This window comes from Erythranthe guttata, chromosome 5 (genome assembly GCF_056151865.1).
Source record: "Erythranthe guttata isolate IM_541 chromosome 5, IM_541, whole genome shotgun sequence".
Lineage (NCBI taxonomy): Eukaryota > Viridiplantae > Streptophyta > Magnoliopsida > Lamiales > Phrymaceae > Erythranthe > Erythranthe guttata.
In genome coordinates, this window is record NC_142537.1 from 2,478,084 (window position 1) to 2,489,398 (window position 11,315).

The 11,315-nt window shown below is 35.1% G+C and overlaps 2 protein-coding genes across 2 annotated transcripts; one reads left to right on the plus strand and one right to left on the minus strand.

Moving 5' to 3' along the window:
- Nucleotides 1–1,216: 1,216 nt before the first annotated feature.
- On the plus strand, nucleotides 1,217–7,360 carry LOC105966110 (phosphoglucomutase, cytoplasmic). The gene is made up of 19 exons (XM_012990658.2): nucleotides 1,217–1,336; nucleotides 1,480–1,577; nucleotides 2,227–2,308; nucleotides 2,635–2,690; nucleotides 3,099–3,212; nucleotides 3,331–3,393; nucleotides 3,827–3,946; nucleotides 4,054–4,154; nucleotides 4,407–4,466; nucleotides 4,572–4,671; nucleotides 4,783–4,937; nucleotides 5,006–5,101; nucleotides 5,221–5,284; nucleotides 5,365–5,446; nucleotides 5,533–5,708; nucleotides 5,824–5,900; nucleotides 6,237–6,369; nucleotides 6,570–6,686; nucleotides 6,915–7,360. Exons 2-19 carry the CDS (start codon nucleotides 1,497–1,499, stop codon nucleotides 6,984–6,986), a joined length of 1,749 nt encoding a protein of 582 aa, XP_012846112.2. The 5' UTR covers nucleotides 1,217–1,336; nucleotides 1,480–1,496; the 3' UTR covers nucleotides 6,987–7,360.
- Nucleotides 7,361–9,609: 2,249 nt separating this feature from the next.
- On the minus strand, nucleotides 9,610–10,998 carry LOC105966203 (pectinesterase inhibitor 11). Its single transcript, XM_012990770.2, has one exon. The coding sequence runs from the start codon at nucleotides 10,507–10,509 to the stop codon at nucleotides 9,880–9,882; it is 630 nt and encodes a 209-aa protein (XP_012846224.2). The 5' UTR covers nucleotides 10,510–10,998; the 3' UTR covers nucleotides 9,610–9,879.
- Between the last annotated feature and the right edge of the window lie 317 nt (nucleotides 10,999–11,315).

Below are 11,315 nucleotides of genomic sequence, written 5' to 3' on the forward strand. Positions count from 1 at the left end.
CGGTAATCGGAACCGTAGATGAGGAAGTTGCCGGTTTATGAGAGGATAGTTGTTGTTTCAATTTCGGTGATAAAGGTGTTTGGTGTCCAGACGGTGATACCTCGGCGACGGTGTAAGAATTTTTTTCGTAAGAAAATACATCCATGTTTGCATAAAAGTCAATAGGCATAAAAATGTAGCAAAAGATAATTACAAAGAACTTGGCACCCTAAAAATATAATTAGGCCCAAAATCATTGAATATTAATCAGATTGGGCTCACGTAGGATATATTTTAAAATGGTTTGGGCTTTCAACTAAAGCATTAGGATTTGAGCAAATAAATATTAGCCCATGAACTTTAGGGCCTCTTCAAATGACTTGCTAGATTTTGTTGATTGTCCAAAAAAGTAAATTAATTTTCAATGTTATTAACAAAAAAAATATTATATTTTTTAATGAAAAAAAAAATTATATAACATTTCTTTAGTTAACATTAAACAATAAGGGAAGTCTTTGCAGTATTTTAAAATAAAATGGTTTTATGTGCAATTACATCAAACCTCAAGGGTAGCAATGTAATTTACTCAATATCGATCAAGGTGAAAAATGAAAATTGAAAAATGTCGATTGGTAGCTAAAATTAAACCTAAAGGGAGGTATGTGTAATTTTCCAAACTACATGAGAGATGAGTATAATTATACCTAACCTCAAAGTAGGTATTTATAATTTACCCTGTCATAAATATGTAGTATCTAAACTTATATTAGATGCGCCCAAGTCTAAAAGCACGTATCGACACGCCTAAGGGGTATAAATTAATATTTTTAAGAATTTTGAATTGAATAAAAAAAAAAGAGGTAAATAAAACCCACGTAATGCTACACCTGGTGTAACACGTCGCATATTTATATTATCATATACATTACATAACTATTCAATAAACACACACATGTACACATGAGTGTGTGTGTGTTTTTATGTGTAGATGTATAATTTATAATCGTCCAGTGTATTTCAACCAGCGTAGTATCTACAAAACCGTATAATTCATGGGGGCCACGAAGATGGATGAGGCGATAAGTTAATTCTTTGTTCGTTTTATCTTTTTTCTTTTTGTTTTTTTTTGTCGTAAAAAGAGTGAAAATCGCAGATCCGGGCGGTTAGGACAAGAGAAAATGAGAATACATGCGGCATAGAATAATCTTATTTATTTATTATTTTTATTTTTTATATTACTTTTTATAATTTTTAAATATTCTATAAAAAAATATTTATTTATTACTCACTCTCACCCCACTCTCTCCAAACAAAATCACACCTGTCACCCCCTCCCTCATCTTCCTTCCCTTTCTCTGTAAGCATTCTCTGTGAAACTTTTTCTCGAACACCTTGTGTGCATATAATCATTACACACACACACACACACACACACTCAGCTGCTGTGTGCATTAGGTTTTCTTTCTGATTAATTTCTGCTGTGTTGTGTTTGTTCTTCAGTGGAGTTTTAATCAAAGATGGTGATGTTCAAGGTTTCCCGTGTCGAGACTACTCCGTTTGATGGGCAGAAACCTGGAACTTCCGGTCTTCGGAAGAAGGTTTTGTAATTTTTGATTTATTTTGTTGATTTATCGTGCAATTCCTTTTTTGATTTGGGTACTACTGATTATGATTGGAAATAGTTCGGATAATTATGATCTATCCTCTTGTTTGAAATGTGATAATTTTCATTTGCGAATCATCCGTTTTGTTTTGATGATTTTGATTACGATCTGTTTTTGTGAAACATCTGTTTGATTTGTAGATACTTGATCGTGGATTTTTTTTATATGATTTCTAATAACAGCTGGTAGATCTGGCATAAATTTATTTCCTTTGTGCAAATCACTAGCCAAGGTAGCTTGCTGGTTGATTGCATGATGCTTTAGTTTTTAGACTTCCAATATTCCGTGTGAAATTTGTGGTTCACGATGATTTGTGCAGTTTGTGCTGACAGCATGAATTATTTGAAGTTTGATACTGTAGCAAGATACCAATTCGATGAAGTTCATTTGAGGCGTCAGCATGCAGTTATACTATTTTTACAGATCAATTAATGCTAGGATTATGCCGTAGTCTTGCGAGATATATTTGAATTGTTTCAGAAAGGATCTTCAATATAACTCTATTTTTACGTTGCTTGGTTAAGAATTTCGCTGAATTCTTTCCAATTGCTGAATCTGAAATGGTTTTTGAATTCATGATCAGGTTAAGGTTTTCGTGCAACCCCATTACTTGGAAAATTTTGTTCAATCCACGTTTAATGCCCTTGGAGCTGATAAAGTAACAGGTGCTTGTTTCAGCATTTTTCAATCTCTTCTTTTAATTTTATGAGATGCAAGATGTTTCTTGGTATGATGTAAGTTTGGTGTGACTGGGTTAGCGGTCCATGTAATAGGCATTTTATTTCGTGTTTTCGGTTACTGTTTTAGAATTCTCATATAAACTACAACTGCACCAATGTGTTTAGTCAGAAACGCTCAAGAAATCAACAGCTCGTTTCACTGATTTTGGTTGAAATGTTTTATAATGGACCAATTTGTACTTGAGTTCTTGTTTTCTTAGCTTTCCCTGTCTCCAAGGAATCTTTATAGTTTTGGCTGAGTAATTGTGTAGGTGCAACTCTTGTTGTCTCTGGTGATGGCCGTTACTATTCAAAGGATGCTATTCAGGTAACTTTTGTGTTTCTGATGAAACAGTCGTCGTATAATTTGTTAGTCTTATTTATGCAAAATTACATTTTTTTATATTTATTATTTTATACATAATAGATATCTACGGACACCTATATTAAATACACACAAGGATTTTTCTTATCTGGTTTGATAGAATTATGATGCATTCATCGTTTAAAAAATATGGGGAAAAGTGAAAACAAAGATATTATAGATTCACTAAATTAAAACGTTTATTATCTTTGGAAAAAATCTTATTCTTTTCACATTACTAATTCATGACAAATGTAATCTTTAGAATGCATTTGTTGTTGCCTGCATGATGTTATGCCTGCTTGTTTGTAGTTATGTATTGATTTTATGTCAATGTGGTATTAATAGTTGTATGAATGTATCCGATGACAGATCATTATTAAAATGGCTGCTGCTAATGGAGTAAGGCGTATCTGGGTTGGTCAGAATGGATTGCTGTCTACTCCTGCTGTATCAGCTGTTATACGTGAAAGAGTAGGCGCAGATGTAAGTAATCAACTTGATATGCTATATTAATCTGTCACCTCCAAATTTCTTTTTATCTGTATAATGACGTCTTGATTTAAATGATTTAAATAGTTATCTAATCATGAAACCTTCACAGGGATCCAAGGCAACTGGGGCATTTATTCTTACAGCAAGCCACAACCCAGGGGGCCCCACTGAGGTGCATGCCTCTCTCTCTCTCTCTGAAAGTTTTGTAATAAGTTCTCGCCATTATTGTTGCTGGTTCCAAATTATCCTACAACATCTTTCAATATCTTTTGAAATCAAGAGTAGGACATTCTTGAAGAATACTCTTTTTTTTTTTTTTCTGTTCCACTAAATTAGTTTGTCACCATGGTGAAAGATTTTGGTTCCGAGGTTGATTTGTTCAGTATAAACACAGTCCCCACTTAGAAGAAATCTGATACTTGCCAGTTTGTCAAATCAAAATTTTAGATTCCCGATTGAAAGCCAGTGAATTTTGCGTTGGAATCCGTGTTACTTTGATCTATTATATAGTTAGTGAAACAATTCGATTTTGCCTGCTTATTCAGATATTGCTTTTAGCTCTTTGATGGACATTTGATTCTTATCTGTGTTCTTCTATTTACCAGGATTTTGGAATAAAATATAACATGGAAAATGGTGGACCTGCACCAGAAGGAATCACAGATAAGATCTACTCGAACACCACTACGATTAAGGAATACTTGATTGCAGAAGGCCTGCCAGATGTATGACTCTTTTCTCCCAACCCCACACATACAGGGATGTGCCCAAATGCATATGTGAGGAGTCATCGATTACACCTATTTCTAATGACATTTAAATGAAATTACAGGTGGACATCTCTACCACAGGCGTAACTAGCTTTGCGGGTCCTGAGGGGCAGTTTGATGTTGATGTTTTTGATTCAGCAAGTGATTATGTCAAGTTGATGAAGTATGTTTCTTCATAGGATTGGCCGAATAACTTTTCATTTTCCCATAACTACAAAATATATGCCAATATTTGGGTTATCTATCATTCCCTTGAAAGGCAATGTTGGTACCAAAAGAAGCAAATCTAATTTCCTTGAATATCTACTTTATTTGAAAGTCATTTTTTTCTATTAATGGCAATTCTCTCCATTTTTTATGGCTTTATATGTAGTCATTACGCGTACCAATTTTTGTTTTGCTTATTCCTTTGCAGGTCGATTTTTGATTTTCAAGCTATCCAGAAGTTAATATCATCTCCAAAATTTAGTTTCTGGTATGCTCGAGAATCCTCAACGTGTTTGATATTTGGAATGTTTTTCAATTTCTTTTGCTCAAATAAAGCAAATATTGACTGCATCATTCTACTTTCTGTTGCCAGTTACGACGCACTCCATGGAGTCGGTGGTGCTTATGCTAAACCTATATTCGTGGACGAGCTAGGTGCACAAGAAAACTCTTTGTTGAATTGTGTTCCCAAGGTATAGTTTTTCGATTCTCGGTTATTTCTTTAATAAATAAATTTACAGTTACAATATTGCTGCTTTGGAACAATCATTTTCTGCAATTTATATGTATATTCATCCTTGCAGGAAGATTTCGGTGGGGGCCACCCCGATCCCAATCTGACCTATGCGAAAGAATTAGTTGCTCGCATGGGATTGGGTAAGACAAGCACTGAAGAGCCACCTGAATTCGGTGCTGCTGCTGATGGAGATGCAGACCGTAATATGGTCCTTGGCAAAAGGTTGACTTTCATGTTAATGTTGATTTTTTCAACGCCATTACGTAGTTAATTTTATTTTCATTATTCAGGTTTTTCGTCACTCCGTCTGATTCTGTTGCTATAATAGCTGCAAATGCTGTCCAATCGATACCTTACTTTTCTGGTGGACTAAAAGGAGTTGCAAGGTTCTGCTCTTGCTCTGTCTGTCTCTGTCCTTTAATCTTTTCGGTTTTACCTATATTCTCATTTTTTGTGAACTTCTGTCTAAGAAAAAATTCCGATCTCTATTCTTTTTGGGTTTCAGGAGCATGCCCACATCAGCTGCTCTTGATGTTGTAGCCAAAAACCTGAATCTAAAATTCTTCGAGGTACTATTCAAGTATATTATAGATATATGTAACAGATTTTGGCATTGGCTTTAGAACTAACTGATGTTATTTCTGTTTAGGTGCCCACTGGCTGGAAATTTTTTGGCAACTTGATGGATGCTGGAATGTGTTCTGTTTGTGGTGAAGAAAGTTTCGGAACTGGTAGGCTATTTGTATATTTTATAATAAGCGCTAGAAATTAGATATTCTCAGTGTTCTTGATTAGTTTTTATTCCAAATGTCGACAGGCTCAGACCACATTCGTGAAAAAGATGGAATATGGGCTGTTTTGGCATGGTTATCCATTCTTGCCTATAAGAACAAAGACAATCTTGGGGGAGAGAAACTTGTCAGTGTGGAAGACATTGTTCGTCAGCATTGGTCCACATACGGGCGCCATTATTACACTCGATATGATTATGAGGTATTTATGTAGGATATGTAGTTGCTGCTCTTTAATGGTCTGTATTATTGGTATATGCAATATTATATATATTTGCCGAACTTATTTGCTAATTCGGTTCTCTCTTGTTTTGAAGAATGTTGATGCAGCTAGTGCAAAGGAACTTATGGCCTATCTGGTCAAGCTGGAATCCTCCCTTTCTGATGTTAACGAGTAAGCCCTTAAGAAAAGATAAAATCATATACAAGCTTTTAACATGGGAGTTAGCACAAAATCGAAAGGGATTCTTACAACCGTTCTACTAAACATGAATGCAAACAAACTCAAACAAATCTACCATACAAGCATGCTTGGCAATTAATCAACAAATTACAGCATACAACTCTAATTTGATTAATTCAAGAATTTATTTTCTGAATTTATGGTTTTTATTGTCAAGTTCGTTTAAGCTTGGGACTGATAGGGACTATTATTTGTGCTACCATTATTATAGACTTGACTGGTCGATAATATTTTTATTCAAATGCTCACACGTGTTTGTTACTACAGCATTATAAAGGGAATCCGTTCAGATGTGTCAAAGGTTGTCCATGCTGATGAATTTGAGTACAAAGATCCTGTTGACGGTTCCATTTCAAAGCATCAGGGCATCAGATATCTGTTTGAAGATGGATCCCGATTGGTAAATCATTTTTCTCATATGGCTGAAGATCATAAATACTTCCGTAGGGATTGTTTAATGAGAAATCTGTTAAAACTATGAAATAATTTTCAAAGAAGAAAAGGGAAAATGATTGGAATTTTTTATTTTGTTTCATACCGAACAATGTTAGAAATCACTCGAAAGTATTTTCATTCGATGTACCACTGTAAATTTTGCAGGTTTTCCGTCTTTCTGGAACTGGGTCGGAGGGTGCCACCATCCGTCTTTACATAGAGCAATACGAGCAGGATCCTTCGAAGATTGGGAGAGAGTCTCAAGACGCACTTGCTCCTTTGGTGAGACATAATGCAATTTTACATTTCCTCTCCTTCACACACACACACACACTCTCGTGTGCTCTCTCTCTCTCTCTCTCTCTCTCTCTCTCTCACACACACACACACACACACACACACACACACACACACACACACACACACACACACACACACACACACACACACACACACACACACACACACACTCTCGTGTGCGCGAACTGAATTGGATTTATGTGGATGAAGGTTGAGGTTGCGCTCAAGCTTTCTAAGATGCAAGAGTTCACCGGCCGACCTGCTCCAACCGTTATTACATAATTTGGATGTTATTGACGTGACAATGAAAATGTTGACATAATTTTGCTCGGAAAAAATAAAAATAAAAAATAAACTGGGGCGAGGTGATCTTATCATCTCTTCAGCTCTTGTGCCTTGTTGTATCCATTTTATGGAGACCATATTTTCAGAACACTCTTTCTTTACTTATGTATACTTGTGGCTTGTATCGCCATTTGACCCACAAAGATAAATATAACATCTGGCTTGTATCGTATTTTCGGTTTATTGTGCACACTTTCTTCAAAAAATTCCTTTCCTTTTCATTTTTGTTGTTTAGGTCGAATCAAATTATAAAAAAACTCCTCATGTTTATGTAATTACAACTACCACCCTCAATTGTAAATTTTCTCATACGTCCACCCTTGCGATGTTAAATTTATTGAAATCTTCTAGAAATCTTTTAGATTATGTGTAATACTTTTCCGTTTGTACCCGTTTTACCGCATTCGAGCTCTACACTTTAGAAACAAGATGATCATAATCTCTTGATTTGTAAATATCAAAATTATATTTTTGCACAAAATGAGTACAAATTAGAGAATATTCTACAGAATGTAGAAAAATTATGTTGAATTTGACACCAAAATGGTGTATGTGTAAGAAGATTTACAACAGAGAAGGGTGGTTAGTAATTACCCAAACAAGATTATAGTAATTAAAGCTTTGACCCATGAGCAGACAAATATGAAACAGGTACTTTGCCTTATGAGTGACCATTTGCATGCATGATTGGGGTTTATGACAACTCTGTTACAGTCCCACATTTTATTTTATTTTTGATCTTAAAAAGTGCAAAAGGCAAGACAACCCCGTGACGGTGAACCCCATTAATTTTATCAGGCATTTATTACATTTAAGCAATCAAATACATACAAAATTTACAAAAATATTCAATTTTGTTACATCTCCTTTTCCTTCACAACTGTCCTTCCCAATTTCACGTGCATGCCTAATATAAGCCAATCTTTCTTTTACTTGTCTCCCTCTCTTGTTCATAAAATTCCAAAACATAACCCTAACCACATCCAATTATTAGTGTTATAATTATAAAGACTTACTTAATTAGATAGTCTTATGTTGTCACATCTTTCATTTATGTAGGAAATCACGAGTTCGAGTACTGCTGCTTAAGTCACCATAATTTACATTCTCCTTTTGGTGTAAGGAAATTTACGGGCTGGGTCGGAGTTGCGGGACGCAACATATTTAGGGCCATGCTCTCTATAAAGTAGTTACAATTTTATACGTTATTTTTTTAGTAGTTTAGTGTTATCGTCTCTCTAAAGAATTTCTTACGTATTAATTGGCGCCTGCTAAAATGAAATTTTGGCTCCATCTCTATGAGATAAGGAGTGGTTGATACATAAGTATAACCACCAAACACAAAATTTAAAAAACCCGGTCCAATCCTATTTATATGTAATAAGAGGTGGTAATTAATTTGAACGATCAACTAGCAAGTGACACATGCATTTATTTGCATTTGATTCGATCATATAAATTCAATTTATAAAAAAACTATGTATATAGATTTTATATCACTAATTGAATTGATTTGAACTTTGAAGTTAGCATTAAAATTGATATATATATATATATATATATATATATATATATATATATATATATATATATATATATATATATATATATATATATATATATATATATATATATATATATATATTATAAACAAAATATGTAATAAAAATACAAGCAACACAATTTGGGACTTTAGTCTTGTGTCCACACAACATGCATCGATCATCTTTATCCAAAATGCAATACTTTCGTTTCACGCATGATCACCTTGCTTAATTAATTGACATTATATATATATTACAAATTGAACCCATACGTCAAAAGTACAGTTCATATTAACTAATTAATTAATTCTTATATAATTCCTTAATTTACGTACTGATGAGTCATATGCAGTTTAGTATAACTTTCGCGTAAAACACGAAAGGTTATATATATACGTTATTGTGTTATACTGTAATCATCGTCTTACTAATAATCAAATAATGATCGATTACATTCTATTATCCCCAAAGCAAGGAAATGATTAATAAGAATTAACACGTCAGCTAGTTTAATGAAAACGTATATACTATATACATACTTTGATACTATTATATATTTTTTCGGCATCATGTTTTTCGTTACGTATATGATTGAATATTTGTTAGGTTTGCGTTAGTTACGTTACTTTCTCCGAAAGCTTCTTGTATGTATTCTTGTTTTTGTACATGTTTAATTTCTCCTTCACAGGCCCACGTTTGAACCCCAGTCGATTGTTTTACATTATAATCCGGTGTGACTGGCGTCGTCTTAAGCAAAATAATAATAATAATAATCATCAGAGGATTATATATATCCAAATACTGATCAATCGATGATTTAAAATGTGTTTGGCAAAACTTGTAAGATATTTAAGAACTTATAAACTATGCCAAAATGTTTGCTATTTTTCTGTCAAAAATAACTTATTATAGCTCTTAAAACATTTTATCAGACGTAATAGCAATTATCAGTTGTTTCAAACAAGCTTAGCCAAACATTCCCTTAGTTTCTCCACAATCTGAAAGTTGGTAATAAATTAAACTACAAAAACTCCATATTATATACATAATCCATAATTAATAAATTAAGTACACAAATACAAAAAGATAACAAAAACATACAAACCACCCCCACTTCAAACTTTTCAGTACTCTTTATATCCCCTTTTCACCAACTATATACACTACGATCGACACCGCACATTTTTGTACCAATAATAAAAATTAATTAATCTAAACCAATCAATTTTCTTATAATTATAAAAAAAAAAATAATATATTCTCGTAAATTAAATATTTAATTTGTTTCACGGGGAGGTAATCTTATCAACATAACTATTCACCAGCGCCAGCGCGTTGCTCGTCACCTTCTTCACCTCCACCGTCCGATCGCACACGTCACTCTTCATCGGACCGTCCGCCACCTCCTGCAATCCGTCCGTACACGTGTCCTCGTTCGTCAGCGCCGCGCTCATCCACGTCTGCACGTTGCTCATCTGGAACCTCAGCTCCTCTCCCCCGCCGCCGCCGCCGCCAGCCGCCGGCGGCACCCGCCGCATCTGCTTCATGGAGCCGCGTATCTGGCTCACCGCGTCGCCGAACACGCTGAAGCAGTCGCGGAGGGCTGCCGCCGCGCGTGGGTCGCCGCCGCCGCCGAAGTACGCCTGGCGGGAGAGGTTCGCGAGGTAGATGGCCATGCCGGCGGCGCGGGAGAGGCTGACCCCGATGGCGGCGCCGGCGAGACGGGCCGGGTCTTGTTGTACGGCATTGGCGTAGCCGGAGAGCGAGCTGTAGCAGACCTCCGGGTACAGTGTGGTCTCGCAGCTCGTACGGATGAACTCGGCCGCCGCCGAAGGGGCGGGTGCCGGTTCCTCGGCGGCGTACGCCGTGAGAAAGACGGCGGCGGTAAGGAAGAATAATAGACGTAAAATTCTCATGGTGTAGGCCGCAGTATTTAGTGCGTGTCTGTGTTTTTAAATTAAAGAGAGTTCAATAATATGTATTATGAGAAGATGGAATGGCGGAAGGGAGTTTATATGGGCAAATGCTGTGTGAGATGTGAATTGACGATGATACCCTTGTGACAGGCGAGCACATGTGTGTGTGGGGTTATTTTATGTTTTATTTTTTGGTAAATTGGTAGTAGGGCTGGAAAGTTATATCATTCCCAATTTAAAAATAGGTTCACGTCGTTTTAGAACTAATCCTATTTCAGAATATTAAGTATATTAATCATTAGTATTTATTTTGTATTCTTTTTACAACAAAATATAATAGTGGGGCCTAGCTATATATATAGTAGTTACAGTGCAGTTTACATCGCTCGTGTGTTTTGCGAGTTACGTATATGAGAGTAAAATTGAAGTACTCGATGCGCATCTGTGGCTTTGGGTTTCGTTGTAAAATATATATGTTAGTTTCATTTCGTGCAGATATTTGTGTCAGATTCAGTTTTCCATTCAGTTTTTGTTGGTGTTGTTGTAACAGTTCGTAAAAGACATAACATAATTAAAAATTAAATCTGACACAAATTAACAATATTTGCAAGAAATAAAACTAACAATATACTATCGTTGATTTGAACACACGTGTCAAAGACATAACATAATTAAAAATTAAATCTGACACAAATTAACAATATTTGCAAGAAATAAAACTAACAATATACTATCGTTGATTTGAACACACGTGTCAGCTCATATACTAATATATTATACTATATTTGTTCTATAATATCTGTCAC

Bases quoted from the DNA above. Each gene is read 5' to 3' on its own strand.
- LOC105966110 (XM_012990658.2), top strand. From the start codon at position 1,497: ATGGTGATGTTCAAGGTTTCCCGTGTCGAGACTACTCCGTTTGATGGG. The intron at 2,309-2,634 runs GTGCTTGTTTCA...GTAATTGTGTAG, and splicing joins TGGAGCTGATAAAGTAACAG to GTGCAACTCTTGTTGTCTCT. The intron at 5,102-5,220 runs GTTCTGCTCTTG...TTTGGGTTTCAG, and splicing joins GGACTAAAAGGAGTTGCAAG to GAGCATGCCCACATCAGCTG.
- LOC105966203 (XM_012990770.2), bottom strand. From the start codon at position 10,509: ATGAGAATTTTACGTCTATTATTCTTCCTTACCGCCGCCGTCTTTCTC.